The sequence below is a fragment of the Amblyomma americanum genome, chromosome 8 (assembly GCF_052857255.1).
Source record: "Amblyomma americanum isolate KBUSLIRL-KWMA chromosome 8, ASM5285725v1, whole genome shotgun sequence".
Classification (NCBI taxonomy): Eukaryota; Metazoa; Arthropoda; class Arachnida; order Ixodida; family Ixodidae; genus Amblyomma; species Amblyomma americanum.
Window position 1 is genome coordinate 8,955,257 of NC_135504.1, and position 18,470 is coordinate 8,973,726.

The following is an 18,470-nucleotide window of genomic DNA, read 5'->3' on the forward strand; positions in this document are numbered from 1 at the left end:
AGATACTGCGCCATTTCCTTTCCCCCCAAAAACCAACTATTATTAGCAAAGACGCAATAACGACTCACTCTCCCTGGACACCTCAACATGAACTGCACCGAACCAAATACAAACCGTGGCGTCCCCGTTTCGAAGATGAAACACAAATAGCACACGTATGCTGCGCGAAGTCAGCGCACGCGAAAGAATGAAAAGTGCACAGGTCTGCCCACTGGCTTAACGGGACCCAGAAAGGGGGTCTCAATAAAGGTGAGGTATGTCTGGGATGTTAAAAGACGACGGTTCATAATTATCCCCCAGCAAGAATTCCTTTAATGCGTTTTGCGGAAGCTGAGTTATATGCAGACAAAATTTGAACTTCCGCGTCTGCGCGCCTTTCCCTCTCCTCTCGCACGCCAAAACGGCGGCCCCACTCACTCGGCCCCTCCCGCAACCTCCGCCGTCTGCGGCGCGCGCGGAGTGGCCGCGGCAGCGGTAGCGCGTGACGTCTGAGAGTTTGGCGCTGTGAACCAATTATAACCCCCGGCTGCTGATGTCATTTGCAAGACGTGATATCGTCTGCCAGGTTTTCGTGCGAAAGCCCGGCACCACGCGTCGCCGCGAAGTGCGAAAGCGGGAATTTTTGAAAATGTATTGTAAATTTCCCGCCCGCTTCTGAGGTCTCGTACGCGGCATGGACGCTCGGTGGCCTGTACTCTACATAGTGCAAGGATTTTAATGCCAAGCTCAACATCCCTTTCAGTGGCCCTTTAAGCTGAGCTCCAATCGCACTTCCACGTGTAGACACTAGGAGAGAGACGAGAGATGCGAGAGAAAAGGTTGAAAGACAAGGCGCGCGTCGCAACAACCGCGTCATCTGAAACGACGACGACAGTTTAGTAGCAGATACACCCGGTGACAAGGAGCCCTCGCCACTTTGGTGAGAGCTCCTAGATCCCATCCCCGTAGGACCAGGAAGCCACCCTCCACCCCCAACCCCCGCACGTTAAATATCCTCGGGAGAGAGAGAGAGAGAATAAACTTTATCAATACAGAGTAATTACGCTGGTGGTTAACCCAGGTCCGGGAAACCATTGCCGAATACGGCCCTCCAGGCCTGACCGATCATCTGGCGCTGAAGGGGGAGCTCTGTGTGAGCCAGCTTCGTCTCCCACTGCTAAGAGGTCGAATTTATGCGGGAGGTCTCCACTGCGGCACTTCTTCCTTCTTTTCACACCCTCCCTCCGCCCTTCTCTCCCGGCGCGGTTGTAGTGTCCCCCTATGAAGTTAAACAGTTACTGTGCCATTTATCTACAAAAACTTTTTTTAAAGAGCGTTAGCTCTTACTCATCACGTTTCGAGATTTCATGGGGTCTGCTACCACATTGTTCACAGCGCCATCTGTGGCAACAACTACTCATCACGTTTGGAGATTTCGTGAGGTCTCCTAGAACCCAGAGATCAAAGCGCCATCTGTGGCTGCAACTAGAAAACAGCGCATCTCGCATTGTGACTTGTAACGTGATCTACAATAGCATTGTAGAAACAACCACCTGCCGCGTGCAAATGATGACGTCACGGTCCAGTATGGTGGATAAAGGTGGAACTATGTGAGTATGACGTCAGGGGAGGAAATGGCGGCATAGTTTCGGTTTTTCGAATCCAAGATAGCGGTCGTTAAAATTGGTGGTGCCCTCTCATCTCTCCCCCACCCTCACCAAAACATATCCTAAAACGGGTAGGAAAACTGTCCCGCCATGTGTGTGTACATTCGTTCCGCTATATATACTCCGACAACAACGGGCACCCATTCCGGGGACAGTTGTATACCCAATGTGGTAGGCAAATAAAACCCTAGGGGTTGTGGTATAGAAATGAAACCACAATTAAACAATAGGTAAACATTGTATTCATGGGATTACTAAATGTTCCATACCGCACGTCAAGCCGAACTCTAGGCCCACCTTGACTCCCCAAACGAAGAAAATTCTGTTTGGGACGTATCTTGAGAGGGTGCAACTCGACAATGGGTAGACGTGCATCGTAATTTCTCTTATAGATGGCGCTAGGCGGGGATCGTTCCGCTAGGCGGCGAGCGTGCACGCGTAGCCGAGCATGGTGGCAATCCACACCGTTTCAAAGGCTATTACATTCCGTTTCACGATACGAGCGGCCCGCTCTTGTTCGCTTTCTTTATCTAGTAAACCAAACAGCTAACGCTCGTTACTGCATCGCCTTCCAGACGGTGGCAGCCTTTTTTTTAGTTCGCAACCATGTCTGCATTTCAAAGGAAGCGACATGCAAAAACAAAAAATAGGAGGACGCTCAAGCTTCGTTCTAATTGCCCACGCGACAGCGCCTTCTCCTTGGTCGTCTTTTTTTTTTGTCATTTGAAGATTGGCTTTTGGGGAAAGGAAATGGCACAGTATCTCTCTCACATATCGGCGGACACCTGAACCGCGCCGTAAGGGAAGGAATAAAGGAGGGAGTGAAAGAAGAAAGCGTGGAATAATTTTGACCACCTGGGCCCGTGCGCTGTGCGATGTCAGTGCACGTTAAAGATCCACAGGTGGTCAAAATTATCCGCAGACCTCCACTACGGCACCTCTTTCTTCCTTTCTTCTTTCACTCCCTCCTTTATCCCTTCCCTTACTGCGCCGTTCAGGTGTCCAACGATATATGAGACAGATACTGCGCTTTTTCCTTTCCTCAAAGACCAATTCTTATTATTATTATTCTTATTATTATTATTATATTATTATTATTATTATCTTTAACGCGCACTGACATCGAACAGCACACGGGCAACTATGCGTTTCGCCACCATCGAAACGCAGCCGCCGCGGTCGGGTTCGAACCCGGGTACTCCGGATCAGTAGCCGAGCTCCCTAACCACTGAGCCACCACGGCGGGTAGTCTCTCACCGGTTACCAATCCACAATTTAGAGTGGTACCTGGGTTCGTTCCCGACCGCGACGGCCGCGTTTCGATGGTGGCGGAACGCAGACACCCGTGTGCTGTGCGATGTCGGTGCACGTTAAAGATAATAATAATAATAATAATAATTGGTTTTTTTTGCGGAAAGGAAATGGCGCAGTATCTGTCTCATATTGTAAACTTGGAAGCGCAAAAAACCGGACGACGGACAGAGCAAGGGAACACAAAAAACAGGTTCACGAGCGCTCGTGAACCTGTTTTTTGTGTTCCCTTGCTCTGTCCGTCGTCCGGTTTTTTGCGCTTCCACGTTTACAACATGCATCACCAACTAGCCCGGCAGCTTGCTCTCCTGATCTGTCTCATATATCGTTGGACACCTGAACCGCGCCGTAAGGGAAGGGATAAGAGAGGGAGTGAAAGAAGAAAGGAAGAATTAGGTACCGTAGTGGAGGGCTCCGGCATAATTTCGACCACCTGGGGATCTTTAACGTGCACTGACATCGCACTGCACACGGGCGCCTTAGCGTTTTTCCTCCATAAAAACGCAGCCGCCGCGGTCGGGTTTGAACCCGGGAACTCCGGATCAGTAGTCGAGCGCCCTAACCACTGAGCCACCGCGGCGGGTGGAGTGAAAGAAGAAGAAAAAGAATAGGTGCCGTAGTGGAGGGCTCCGGAATAATTTCGACCACCTGGGGATCTTTAACGTGCACTGACATCGCACAGCACACGGGCGCCTTAGCGTTTTTCCTCCATAAAAACGCAGCCGCCGCGGTCGGGTTCGAACCTGGGAACTCCTGATCAGTAGCCGAGCGCCTAACCACTGAGCCACCGCGGCGGGGCCGTTAAAGATCCCCAGGTGGTCGAAATTATTCCGGAGCCCTCCACTACGGTACCTTTCTTCCTTTCTTCTCTTATCCTTTATCCCTTCCCTTACGGCCGGCCGGCTCAGGTGTCCGCCGAGATGTGATATATTGCGCCATTTCCTTGCCCCAAAACCAATTTTCATTTTTTTTCAAAAATTATTGAGAGATATCGAGTTATCAAAGGTAATAATACCCAGGTCCGAATCCGACCACGGCGGCCGCGTTTCGGTGGAGGCGAAACGCAAGAACACCCGTGTGCTATGAGATGTCAGCGCACATTAAAGATCCCCAGGTGGTCGAAACTATTCCGAGCCCTCCACTACGGCACCTCTTTCTTCCTTCACTCCTCCTTCGTTCCTTCCTTACGGCGCGCTTCGGGTGTCCACCGATATGTGAGAGTTTCTGCGTCACTTCCTTTCGCCAACCACCAATTTCTCTTCAGTAAAGTGCAAGGAAAGTGTAAAAAGTCTGGTCCAGCGTATTTTTTAAGCGAAAGATTCACAACGCTAGATAAAGCCTATTGCGCCGTGCGTTTCCGGTCAACCTTCAAGTGAGCCAGAGGTCAAATGTGGCTGTAGGCCTTACCATATGTGGTCCACCATGTGTCCACACCACTTGACCCTTTGACCTTTCGATTCGCGGGTAGAGGCCGGTAGAATAGGGCGCAGCGTTCATTGGGTGACCAACCTCTCGCGATCAACCATTAATTTAACTGCCATGGTGGCAGGGTGGGCGCGCGGTCTATCCAGTGTGCGGAACGCACTCAACGTTATACATACGCCAAGCCGCGTCTACTTGCCCGATACACCACATCCGATACACACCAGTCCGCCGGCCAGAAATGGCTGGTGGATCGAGCTTTATGTGAAGCACAAGCCCGTGGGCTCCTGGACCAGTTGTTTTCATCTATCCTTCCAACCTCAGCAAATTTTTAAGAGAGAGAAAAACTTTATTTGGTCCATTAAGGGTTTAGCGCTCGGTCTTCTTCTTCATCGCTGCAGACTTGACCTTCAAAGCAGGGTTGGGCACCTAGTCCAGGGCTCCGCTGAGTCGCGCTGCTTCGCTTGCGAGCTGCACCATTGCCCTTTGGGCGGCGAGCTCGCAGCTGGTGAGCCGGCTCTCCCACTGCTCCGCACTCGGGGTTTTGCGTTGGTGGAACGTGTAGTTTCGCTTACACTCCCAGGTTATATGGTAAAGCGTGGGGGTTGCACCGCACCACGGGCATGTGTTCCTATACTGTGTAGGATGCATCTTGCTAAGTATATGTTGGTTAAAGAATGTTCCCGTTTGCAGCCTCCACCAACTAGCTGCTTCTTGTTGTGTGAGGCCCTTATGTGGCGGGCAGTATCTAATTCCCCTGCCTCTTTGATAGTTTAGGTATTCGGAAAATCCGATCTCCACGGTGAAGTGCTGTCCCAGGGCATTTGGCCGCTCGGCTCGGTACGTGATCTCTCGAGCCAAGTTGTCTGCCCTTTCGTTTCCTTCTATCCCCGTGTGTGCCGGAATCCAGATTAATTTGTGGGTTGATGTTTTTCTGAGGTGTACTGCTTCGCGGAGGATAGCTAAGGCAGCCCTGCAGATTGTACCGTTCGTATAGTTTCTGCATGTCTCTTAATATTGAGTCCGTTAGGATGACCAATCGCTAAATGAACCTATTTTGCGGGACGTTACGCCATTTCTAACATTCTCGCTTTTAAAACAATAAGATTAGCCTAGTGGCGCCATCTGGTGGTTAGGAGGGGAACCATTGTTGTCAACAAACCGACGCCCCTCTTAAGCCTAAAAGGGGAAGAATAGTCACCCGAAATATAAAATAAAGCAAATTTATCACTCAAACGTTTTCTTACGGGCGAGAGGAGACAAAGCGAAAGACCGCTGGCTCTTTTATGGCAAGTGAACGCGCTGAAAAAGGCAGTAACAGCGACGAATTCAGTCCGAAGCGAGGTGTCCTGCATCGAGGGGCGCCGCCATGTTTCTCGCCGCGGGTTCTCGCTTTCCTATTGGCTGACGAGATTCGGCGGCAGAATTCTGTCCTGGACCGATCGGCCCATGGAGGAAGTTTTCCTTCCTCCATGGATCGGCCTTTCTGCTGGGTATTTAGGTGGAATCTCTGCCGCGGCAGCGGATTCCGCTCGCTCTCGCCGCCGAATGTCCGAGCGTGAACGCGCCATCAGGCGACCGCGGCGGCTGCGTTTTTATGGAGGAAAAACGCTAAGCCGCCGGTGTGCTGTGAGATGTCAGTGCACATTAAAGATCCCCGGGTGGTCGAAAATATTCCGAAGCCCTCCACTACGGCACCTCTTTCTTCCTTTCTTCTTTCACTCCCTCCTTTATCGCTTCCCTTACGGCGCGGTTCAGTTGTCCAATGATATACGAGACAGATACTGCGCCATTTCCTTTCCCCAAAAACCAATTATTATTATATGCTTCAGGCCACGGTTGAGGTGTCCACCTAGAAATGATGGAGTCTTTTCTCATCAATTTCCACGTGGCTGCAATATGAACGGGTGTGTCTGGAACCATTCTGTACTCTAAAAAAAAATGCAAGTTTCATGCAGACATGAGGCCTGTTTCATGTGCCCTTGTTCTAATATTCATTGAACGTGAGACATTGCTTTATGCTTCATTGCAGGTTGCTGCCTAAACAAAATTTCTCCTCGCCGTTTTAAGCTCGGCAAGCATTTTTGAGGACATCTTTGAAACGATATGACACGAAAGCAGTGCTACTAAGCGTGTTTTATACAATATCAACCAACTCCAGCAGCACCGCGCAGTTGTGGCTTTTACAGCAATACCTGATTTCACGCTAGGGCTTGATAAGTCCTCATGGTTAATGACAGCAATACGTGCTTGCACGTTAACGCTTCATGAGTTTCCATGGTTAATGATAGATATTCATGCGACGGCGAAGTTTTTTGCGACAGAAGCACTATTTCTTGGTGTCCAAACTCAACCAACAATCTTGAAGAAATTGTGCCATGACTTGCGTTTCGAACACGTAGCGGAGCGAACAGGTCAGCTGGGGCTATGCTGTTGCCGCAGCCGACCACGCTTCCTCCTAAACTGCAACACACTCTCGCGCAGTGCTCTGCACATCGTAGTCTGCCTTCATCAACTTCCATCTGCGGCGCCAAAAGATCACACCAGCTTAACCTCGATCAGAGATTAACCTGAGTGTAACGTCGCCGCCAGACGTGCCGACGACCCAGCAAAGGAAAACCGCGAGTCAACCAGGGCAAATACACGCTCTATCACGTCTACTCGTTTCAACTACGTCATATCCCAACCAAATATTTTACATATTAGGACGGAATTTATATGTGACCGAGCAGCCTGGAATGGGTGCGGACTCGCCGCTGATCAAGGGGATGGCATCAGTACATCTGCACGTCCACCTCACTTGAGTACGGTGGGAATGTACAGGGACCGAGGGTCCTGCGTGCCTCCAGTTCCTTCGTTACAATAAAGTTTTGAATGGAATGCTTCCCTATACGCCAGGTAAGGCCGATTTCGCCGTGCGTTGCCGGTTCACCTTCAGGTGAGCCAGAGGTCAAGTGTGGTTATAGGCCTAACCGTATGTGGTCCACCATGATGTTGCATCATTTGCCCTTTGACATTTGACCTTTGGATTCACCGGTAGAGGAATGTAGAATAGGCCGCAGCGTTCACTGGGTGACCAATCTCTCGCGATGGACCATTAATTTAACCACCGTCTCCCAGGGTGTCGGGGTGGGCGCTCTGCCTATACAGTGTGCGGAACGCACTCAACGTTACGGACGCCAAGCCGCGTCTAGATGCCCAATACACACCACAGCTTTCGCTCTCTAATCAGGTTCAGCAGTAGTTAAACCGCAGGAAATTTTTTTCTCTCTCTTTGCACATAAGTGGCGCCATAAAAGGAGCCGCTGCGGGAGTAGGGCCCATGCGTAACAGGAACACTGCTGGGGAGTGTGGGGGGGGGGGCAGACTCCTTGGGCCCCCCCCCCCCCTTTTGGTTTCGTCCCTGCTATAGGCCCAGGCTACCCTGAAATGCCGTTTTTCGGTGATGCACGTGCTCGGCACAATTTTGGCGCCGGTGTACCTATCACGGATGGCCTTTGTTGTGGAAAGATCTTGGGGCGGACAGGAACGAGCCAGAATTTAAGCGTGAAGCAACTTCCCAAAAGCAAATGCTTGTAAGGTCTAGGAACTGTGCGGATTTGTCACTTTAAGGTGGGTTGGGAATCGCGTGTTGCAACACGCCGCATGCCTGCACACCATATAGACGTCACAGTGAGCAGGTTCGCGAAACAGGCGACCACATTTTTTTTTTGGTTTTCGTTGGCAGTATATTATACACAGCCAGATGCTAGACTGCGCGATCAGCGCTCAGTCGTGATTTCACCACGAGCGAATCGGCCATTGTAGCTTGACATGAGTGGTATGTAAAACTGTTGTGAAACTAGCAGGTTCCATCGAATACCACTGAATAGAGCAATACCGCTAATATTGTTACGTGGTGGCAAGCCAAGGAAAGCACGACATGATGACAGAATGAAGATATGATTTAATGGCTCAGGGCCTAGCGCGAGCACTCCGTCCCGCACCACTGCCCTCTTCTTCGTCTTCATAACATGACCCCGGTCCTCCGAGCGATCGTCCCGATCGATTGGTGAGGTGACGATGAGGATGATCAGGAAGGATAGAAGAAGATGAAAGGCTTGCCACAAAGATGAAGGAGATGATCTGGTGGACGGTTGCCCCCGGAGCTTCAGGTCCAGCGGTCGGTCACCCACAGCCAAAGGTCAAGGGTTGAGGGATCGCCGCACAGCCCGGGCGGGGGTGCTGTCTTGGTTCGGGTCGTAGTCGGGTCATCGTACGTCAGGTCCTGGTCGTCGTGTCTTGTGTTCGGGGCTGAGGACGGGGCGGGGGAAACCGGCTGGTCGGTTCCGGTCAGTTCGAGCTGGGGTTGGGCCGTGCGGCGGAGCCCAGGTCCCCTCGGCCGACGACGAAGGCGAGCAGAAGGCGGCGATGCTCCGGGGACTAGGATGACGATGAGAACCCAGCACCTCCACCAAATGTTACGTGGTGGCAAGCCAAGGAAAGCACGACATGATGACAGAATAAAGATATGATTTAATGGCTCAAGGGCCTAGCGCGAGCACTCCGTCCCGCGCCACTGCACTCTTCTTCGTCTTCATAACAATATCACTGCGAATGCGCACAATTTATGCTGCGGTCATGACGTCTGTAGTCCCCATCACCGCAGAACTCTTCTTTCAGCCTTGAGGTTATATTGATACAGATGTCTAGTCTAGCCATTACCTCCTACAGCGCAGCCTGGCCGTTAATAACCGAGATAACTTCAGATGTGTTGCGTTGTTTTGGGTTTCATGGCACATACATCTAAGGCCATCAAGTGCCAAGCTCAAGGTATAAGTTTTCTGCAGAGTTCTATAGAAATCTGAAATATCATCGATGGTGCAGCGCCTAAATTTTTGAGCAATTGTTAGTAATTTGTTAGTAATTGTTAGTAATGAGAAACGAAATATATTTGAAAAATGGCTACTAAGAGAAGTTTTCAAGAGGGTCGGGTAACCTCAGCAACCATCCTTGGCTGGGCAAGGATGTCGAGGCTCCCAACCACGTAACTTAAGGAGAATTCTGTGGCAATTTCGACTACTCAAATTGCACAATGCGCCCGAAAGACAGCATCACAAGTAGAACGGTGCTTGTATATGAAAATTCAACGTGGTGCAAAAAGGCACCAAAAATGAATATGTTACGATGTTGCTGAAAGTGCTGCCATTAATGACGACACTTGCAATACCTACCAGGAGCATTTATGGCGAGTCGCGGGTTCCCCGGAATATTGGCTTCTTTCTATTTGCCTAGCAACGCACACTGGGCTGCGCAAACAGAAAGCTACATACTTGGTTTGCTACCTCTCCGTCTACCGCATTCTGTGCCGCTTAGCTCGCGTTGGTTCTGGTGGTCGCTTTTGCTAGCCGGCATGTCAAATATGCCGACCGATTCCTTCACGAGGACAATCCTCGTTGCTTGATTGATCGACCGCTCGAACTTTGCAAAGCGTTCGAAGCATGATCATGATTTCGAGATCTGTTGACGTGCCCTGCCTTTGGAATCAATGGGAACCTGTCAGTAGAGACGAGAAACGGGTAACGGTATTAGTCCATCGAGTTTTTCATGCTGGCAGTCGCCTACCAATCGATCGTCTTTTCGATTCCGGCAGGTCATAAACCATGAAGTGCGCTTGGCCATACAAGACTACTTCGTACAGACGGGGTCCCCTGAGTCAGAAATTGTAGAGAAAGCAACGAAGTAGTCAGTACGGCTATTTCATTTTTTTTGTTTACTGCCGATCTAAAGCAGTTAATGGTGCAAAGTTCTGGTTAATGGTTCTGAACTTCCATTACCATGTTATCTCTCTGTGAAGAGGAGACGACTAGACGAATTACTGTCGTAGTATTGAAGCAGTCTTCGATCGTCTGACCTATTGATTGAGCATCACTTCACCATTCAGCGTACGTTGCCTGCAGGACTTCTGGCTAAGTACAAATCTGAAGTTTACATTTCAGGAACCAGATTATTTTCGTTGCTTCTGGAAGCAAAAAGAATTCTTAAGGTGTCGCAAGCTTAGAGAGGACGAAAGAAGAAATAATTTTCCGCACTTAAAAAATAGTGCAATATAAATAACAAAATTGTAACAATAGCTGACTTCAGGCTCTGGCCGGTTCAGTCGAAACGACCATTGACCTCAAGGCAGATAACATCTAACCTACGTTAGCCTGCTTGGTTACATGTAGCGTAAATATGGACATGTGTTGTTATTGTGACTGTTCTGCGTACAAATGTTCATTTCATTTGTTGACAGAAAAATAACAGCGCTTTTTTGACGACGGTAGAGAGAGCGAGACACACACAGGCGCTGCATCGTTCTCTGTCCCGTCTTAAAAAATGGACGGATATTTCTTTTCCGTCAACATGTACAGTCTTGGTCAAAAGTCTTAATGCAACAGGATTCAGCTGCAGCGAAATGAATCTTCCCAGAATGCTCCGTGTAGCGGATCATTCAGAACACAATTCAAGCAGGAAGCTTCTATACCGCAAGAAGAAACCTTCTCCTAGCATTTCAAGGTAATTCGGTTTTTAATAGTGCCGTAATGGCTCGGTTATGCAGCTGAAGTGAGAAGCCGTTAGCCTTAATTAAGACTTTTGATACCAATACGGTACCAACCAGCCCGTATTATGCCTCTTCTGGAATTCACTTCATTTTATTTGCAGGCATGGCTGTCCTAGTTAATGTCTCGATGAAGATAGTCGATGTTGACGACATCAACGAAGAAAGAATGGTAAGTTTATCAGTGATAGCGTTCTGGGAACGATGCTATTTTGTGACAGCTTAAGTAGAATGTAAAATGAGAGAAAATCGCTTCAAGAACGACCACAAGAACGGCGCAGACATGTTTTTTGTCATCCTGCTCACTTATTGTCATCATTGAGATGCGGGTGCATAATTTTACAAAAAATGAGGCAATTTATCGAAAACCAAGCCTGGTTAACCGACGGTATACCATGCAAGTGCAATATAGTACCTAGACTTCTGTGTCTGCTTGTGACAAGGTCACCTGTCACTGTGTGGTAAATTGAAACAGCTTAAAATTTGAGACATGACAGAAAGAGGGAAAAAAGGTTTGTCAAAGTCATGTAGTTCACTAACTATTCAGAGGCCCCTTATAAAAATAATCTATAGACAGTCTATATACTTCTTATAGACTCTATTCCCTTCCTATAGATATTTCTTTTTGTGTATTCAGTATACAGACTGTTTATACACAAAAGTTTACTAAAAGCGTACGGCCATAGATCTATAGATTGCCTATAGACTGTCTATAGGATTTGTGTTGCCTATAGACTGTTCTCTAGGGTTTGCCTATAGGGGGTATATTGACTTTATTGACAGAAATCTATAGACAGTCTATAGATTGTCTAAAAAATTTTGTAAAGGAGAAGCCAAGGCTGCCACATTGTGAGAGAAGAGCAGATATATTATGGGTACTGAATAGCAACGGGACAGGAGAAGGTCCAATTGCGCACAGGGTTCGAGGCTTTTCGGTCATGCAATGGAGGGACGCAGGCAGTCGAGGAAATAATAGGCTGAGGTGACTCATGTACAGAGGCAACACAGACGCCCTTCTTTAATGCGGGGTTTGGCTTCATCGAAATGCGTAGGACTTCCGTCTTCACACGTACATCGAAGAGAGTTGGCACGACTACCGGCTGCGGACCGCGCCGTTTGCCGGAAGGTGGCGCCGCGTGCCGGTGCCGCGGCGCGTCGCCCGTCTCATGTGGACGCCCGACGTGGTGTTCTCCAACACCAAGCGAAGCAGCATCTTCCGACAATCGGTGGACAGCGTCGCCTACAAGATCGCCCGGGACGGATCGGTGCACAGACTCACCAGGCAGGCAGAATTATGCGCATGTCTCCTCCAAGCACTTTGAATGAATCGGTTCTGCAGACCGACTAATGGGTCTCGCAGTTACCTTTATCAAGATTCCTTTAGCAATTACCTTTATCAAGAAAACCAGATACCTTTACCATGCGGGGATAATTTCATAGGCAAAACGGGGTGATGTCATAATGAGCGATGAATGGAGCACGCACGTAACGTCAAAAAGGGGGAAAGGGAGTTCACTCGTCGACCACATTCTTTCATGCGAATCGAAAACAGGCAATCCATTTCTTGAGAAGACTGTTGTGATAGGTAAAAGCAAAGACATGACCATGCTATTAATAACAGAAGCCGAGAGGATCAATGCTTCAGTGTGACGTGGGCTAGCACTCAATCTATATGTTTTTGTGATTAAGAACTGTCGTTTCCTAAGGCATGAATACTGTCAGCACAAGTGATATCATGTCTTTGGCGTATAAATGAGATGCATGCGGGAAATAAAACTTTTTGGAAGTTAGTGCTCGTGTTCGTTTCTTCTTGGTGTGTCGTCGTCCCCTGCTGTGCTGCAGTCTCGCAATGAATATGCACCAACAAGCACAAAAAGCCAAAAAAGCAACGCTGTTGAAGTTACTCAACACTTTCTCTCATGATTTCTACAAAGCAGCAGTGTGCGATTTCATTGCGCAGGTACCTGTTTCAAGTCCGTTGTCTCATGACGTTCCACAAGTACCCGATGGACATCCAGCACTGCCACTTCAAGGTTTCACTCCGTAAGACAACAACATTGCTGCATGCGCTCTTTCACGCATACTTTAAACAAGGTAGACAGACCACAGCTTATGACACTTATTACTCCCTGAAAAGTAGCGTTGTACGAAGGTCACTGCCCTCAACCCTGCGAGTAGATAAAAATCCAAGGCAAATAAATCAAGCGCTGCAATCTCAAAACTACTGGGCAGCCTATAGTTCGTTATCATAAGATTAATGTCATGGTTGAAGACTTCTATTTTTAATTTATTATGGCTGTCTTTTGAAAACAACTGCTACAAGATACACGTCTCTGATAGCAAAACTGATAGTTTTGCTTTGATGCTATACTCGCACCAAATAATATGCAAAGGCTCGACAAAATGTGGCGCCCAGTACAAGGATCCATCTGATAAGAAGTTCACTTACTCGGTCGTTCAGTGGTCAATCTCATGATACAGCTCATTCTCTATCTTGATTAAAGACTAATTTGACCATGAGCAACTCTTGAGTGAGGGACCTCACCTGATATGAACCATTGTGCCATAGTACAGCTTTGTGCCACTCCCTGTTCCAGTGGCAACGCCAAACTCCATCACCGAGCTCTGCTGGCAAGGCGGCGTGGACGAAGAAGGCGAGGACTTGGCCATAGAGTTCGTCGACAGAATCGAGCCGCTGCAGTTCCGCATCAAGCGCCCGAAGGTACACCGTTACAGCGAGAACTTTCTCGGAGGTGAGTGAACTTGAAGGCGTGGAGCTGCATCTCCACCGCCACTGGCATCGCGAAATGGTGAACTGCAAATGTCACAGCGCGCATTAGGCGACTTCGGCTGTGTCTCTCTATTTAGGCCGGTATATAGACATATATGACAGGTTTCTTTCAGGGCTAGTTCTGTTGTTTTTGTAAGTTCTTTCCACGTCTTTGAAGCTTTTAATAGCAAGAAAGGCTATCGAGCAGTGTAAAAATAAGTCAAGGAAAATAACGACATCCTCCAAGGAGTACGTTGTATGTTTTTTTCGAACGCCAACATGCACTGTACAAAGGATGTATGTGTAAATGGTGTCATTGATTCCTGATTAGGCCATTTAAGGGTGAACACAGATGTGCATACCTTGAGTGGACTCCTGGTTTTCTGCGTCAGCAGGATTTCAGCTTGTCTTTCAGGCATTGCACAACGAATGTTTCCCATAAAGGCTTGGAATCACTTGATTATCACGTCCTAAGATGCGCAAGTGGAAGACACAAAGGAGGTTAACTCAAACAATTCCTTCCCCTCAATGATATATTACTCCTGTCATCTGCCTCATAAAGTAGTTGGTCTCAGCGATGTCGGAGCTAATGGTGCACTATATTAGTGGCAAATAGCAAATGACAAAAAATACACAAATAAAACTAGAAGGATATCGTTTTAGTACACCGGCACAAGACTGGTTTTACAAACGTTCTTAGGTCACACTGGTTTGTAACCACTTTTGGCTGGACAGCTCACTCTCTGTTCTCGTTACATCTCGCCCAGAGAACTACACGCACCTTCTGGCAAACTTCACCTTCGAGCGCCGCCTGACGGCGTCCATCGTGAACACGTACATCCCGAGCGGGCTGGTCGTGGTGCTGTCGTGGCTGTCCTTCTGGTTGGACGTGCACGCCGTGCAGGGACGCATCACCCTCGGTGTCACCGCCATACTCACCCTCACTACGCAGGTACATGGCCCCAACCTGCGGCGCGAAAGCTTGGGGTTGGAATTTTAGTTGCGTGCAGCAGTCTGGTGCTATGGTCGCGACGCTGTTCGATAATCGTCAGGATACTGGAGTGACAACCTATAGCTCAAGCTGGCGGCTGTGTTGATATCGATATGGTTTAAAGAACATCTTGAAACTTTAAAACGTCAAGAGTAAGGGGAGCCACTGGGGCCGTTCGGTGCATGATGATACAAGTTCAGCTTTCTTGGGCAAAAATTTTGACTTTTGGAAAATTTGAAACACCGGTATGGAAATATTAAAGGCAATGGTTCATTCTTATATGTGTCAAAATCTTTCTTTTATAGTGTTTCCAGCGATCGCATCGAACAGTTAAGACTGCCATAAAAAAATCAATGGGGAACGCTTTTGATGAGAGTAAAAACATGAATAGAAAAAAATATATACAAGACTGCATGTCGTCGGGCGATCTGCAGATATATTGATGGTTATAGAGAAATGATACATTATATAAAAAATTGCGTTCATAAACGGTTTACCGCTTAGAAATCCATTTAGCAGAATTGCTGGGTATGAAAAGTAGTAAATAGTACATAAAACATAACAGCGCACCTTTGTTTTATTTCGCGCTGTATTTCTTACTTCTTCAGAAAAACCGCCGCACTGAGCACTTTTCAAAAATAAGAGATAAATATAGGTTATTTGTAGCAAGCAACGAATGTTGATACTTTGCAACCGCGCCCTACTTTTCCTGTCTAATACCATTGGTTCGAGTTCCTTGTTATCGTATTTATGTCAACTTTTGTATAGTGTATGAAGTTAGGATATTTGGTTTTACATGACTATGAACTAATTGCAAAGCACGGGACGAGAAGTATAGGGACGACACGTGTGTAGGTGCTTGCATTTGGTGCGTTGGTTCGTCAGGCATCAGCTTCTTGCATAAGTGATATTTCCTCCGAGAGGGGGCGTCACAAGATATCTAGTTTTAAGGCGTTACAGAGGACTTCTAAGGTAAGCACAAGTGGAATCGCGCTTCTTATTAGTTTCATGGCAAACCCGTGGTTTATTTGTCGTTGCTGGCAGCCTCTTGTGCCCAACATGCTAATTTCATGACGATATAAAATAATGAACGCGAGAAAACGAAGAAATCACTGCATCGCGTTTGAAAACGTCCGCCGGCATGAAAGTGAAGCGGTAGACTGTAGGCGTGCTTCGGAGCGTAATTTTTGCAATTAGCATTAGACGCAGGAAAGACACAGCTAACATCATGCCGCTCATGCAGAAAAGAAATACGACAGACAAACCTGCCTGCCCGGCCGCTAGAGTTTCAACTTAAGTTGTACTCTTTTCCGTTAATTTGTGTTCATAAAATTTATGAACTAGGTGTTAGATTAAATATGGATAAATATTTTTGTTCGAGTTTACAAATGGAGAGCGGGAAGAATGAGGTTGCTTTTTAATGCGCTTTGTTCTGTCGAAACAACCACACCTAGTACTATCAGTTTTGTTCCTAAGCAGTGAATGGCTTTGCAAAGAACGAAGACATAGCTTAGTGTGACACGGATAACGAATCTGATCATTAGTCGGTAATTAGCCTTCGAGCAGAGCAATTCGCGTTGAGGTGCTATGCGGCATATTGTCTCCGTCTAACTAAAACTCCTGCTAATATTCCACACAGGGCGGAAACTTCGTGTTCCCAAAACTCTTTCTCTGTCTCAACCATCAGAAAACTCACACAGAAACACTTAGAGGCTGTCGTATCGCAATGCCGCGCAAAATTCTGTGTAATAGCGCTTCTAAAAGATACTTCCCTGCTGAAAAAAGTTGTATGAAGCAATCGCGTCATAAAGCACAGGCTTCGTCATAAAAATATCATACAATTTGTATGATGTATGACATATGTATCACAAATATACGATTTGGCAGCAATGAATGACATCGGTATGACATTTGTATCACAGGCCTTATGAGGTTATTGCGGCATACGAGTTTTTTCAGTAGTGATTCACAGCAGACCTCCGACGAGAGCTTCAGAAAGTGTCCTCTAACCGCTTACTCAGCGGAGCAAACTAAGTGCTTCCTACGCGGCGATCATCTGTGGACTAGTTTGCGGCGCTGCCGCAACGCGGCGTCTATTTCATAGAAATGTCCAATAGAACAACTTTCTCTTCAGCCTTTGCTATTGTGCCTGAATACTTTGCTCTTTTCGCTCAGGTAGTACAGTCCCGCACCGCGCTGCCGCCGGTGGACTACGTCAAGGCCGTGGACATTTGGCTCTTCGCCTGCCTCATCAGCGTATTCGCGTCGCTGCTCGAGTACGCCGTGGCGTACCAGTACGTCAAGTCTCGGGGCATCGTGAGTGTCGCGCCTTCGGGGACGTTTTTTTATCTCAACATTTTCAACTATTCAACAATTTATGAACCTTCCTCTAGGGGAGGAGGAGAACAACTTTGCACGAAGCCAGAACCGCGACAGCAGGAAAAGGAGCGCTTGCCAATTGGTGATCTGATGAGTTTAAATCAAGCCAAACAGTAAAGGAAGGAAGGAGGTGAATGGGTGAACTAGGGAGCCTTACAAATGCATAGAATGTGCTATGCCTCCGCTCTCATCTCAGGGATTTCGGAGGATTTTCATCACCAGCAGTCACTTTTGTGCCTGCATTTTTACATCAAGGCAAGAACCTGAAAAAAAAGGCTCATAGGCAGTTTGGTTCAATGCGTTAAACACGACGCTGCCGCTTTTATTCAGGGCAGACAATACCCCATAAACACCCGCAGGGCTTCCAAGGAGGAGACGGCGCCATCGCCGACGAGGACATCACGGACAACGACCTGCTGGGCTCCGCCGACTCCATGGCGCCCGCGGTGTCTCACGGCCGCACAGTGCCGGCATCCTCCGCCCCTAGGTTCCCGGTGCAGCAACTCCAGCCCAGCAAGCTGCTCGCTGTGATTGCCAAGTTCCGCTTCCTGAGTGTCACCAGTTCCAACGTGTTCGACAGCGTGTCCCGGGCCGTGTTTCCCTCGGCCTTCATACTGTTCATGATCGCCTACTGGGCCCACTACCTGCCTAGCAGACCCGGCTACTGAACGATGACGAGGATGGGGCTAAGAGTGGAGTAGCCGAAAGCAAGAGCCTGAAAAAAATTTGAGGCTTGGTGTTCTTGCGCAGCACTAAACACAAAGACAAAGGCAATGCAAGGGCAATGCGAAATGCCGTAATGACGTGGCAGCAATTCTGGCAAACATTCGACACCGAAAAAGAAGGAGAATACTTGAGGCACACACAAAATACAGCTGGGACCGAAGTTTGTAAGCTGTCTCTTTTGCTTCCTTTGCTAAGTCGCTAGCCGGCTCCGTTATCGAAGCAGGGCCTGAACATAGGAGACAAGGCAAAAGCATAAAGGAGAAAAGAAAGCTTCAAGTGAGCGTGCCATCCAATGAACTTACAATTAAAGTTCTGTACCTTTGAAAGAATAACCTTTCTCTTCATTGACACTTGGCTAAAAAGCCAAAAAAAAAAGAGATTTGAAAGACAACGAACTTCTCTCTTTTCACTTTGGATCGTTTAGTCAGTACAGTTGCTAGCTGACCTCATGCGTTTGTAGTTCAGTATTGTGTCTGGGTGTACGTCCTATTTCCTTCGTGTTTAGCGTTGCGCAAGATCTTCAAGTTTCCAGTGTCACACCAAATAACTTGTAGCCGACCGTAGTGCGACAAGATGGTCACGGAAGAGACGTTAGGGCCGTACCGGGTGCTTGCCATCGTAGAAGGAGATTTTGTGCTGATATTA

At 47.9% G+C, this 18,470-nt stretch overlaps 1 protein-coding gene across 1 annotated transcript; it reads left to right on the forward strand.

Annotated features, from left to right (window-relative positions):
- The first annotated feature begins 11,065 nt into the window (after positions 1-11,065).
- LOC144100029 (glycine receptor subunit alphaZ1-like) lies at positions 11,066-17,833 on the forward strand. Its single transcript, XM_077633075.1, has 8 exons — positions 11,066-11,131; positions 12,012-12,241; positions 12,920-13,002; positions 13,557-13,712; positions 14,497-14,681; positions 16,896-17,036; positions 17,459-17,563; positions 17,600-17,833. Exons 1-8 carry the CDS (start codon positions 11,066-11,068, stop codon positions 17,765-17,767), a joined length of 1,134 nt encoding a protein of 377 aa, XP_077489201.1. The 3' UTR covers positions 17,768-17,833.
- The last annotated feature ends 637 nt before the right edge of the window (positions 17,834-18,470 follow it).

Excerpts from the sequence above, each read along its gene's own strand:
- LOC144100029 (XM_077633075.1), top strand. The coding sequence starts at position 11,066 with ATGGCTGTCCTAGTTAATGTCTCGATGAAGATAGTCGATGTTGACGAC. Across the intron at positions 12,242-12,919 it reads TCGGTGCACAGACTCACCAG|GTACCTGTTTCAAGTCCGTT; the intron begins GCAGGCAGAATT and ends TTCATTGCGCAG. Across the intron at positions 17,564-17,599 it reads CGGTGTCTCACGGCCGCACA|CAACTCCAGCCCAGCAAGCT; the intron begins GTGCCGGCATCC and ends TTCCCGGTGCAG.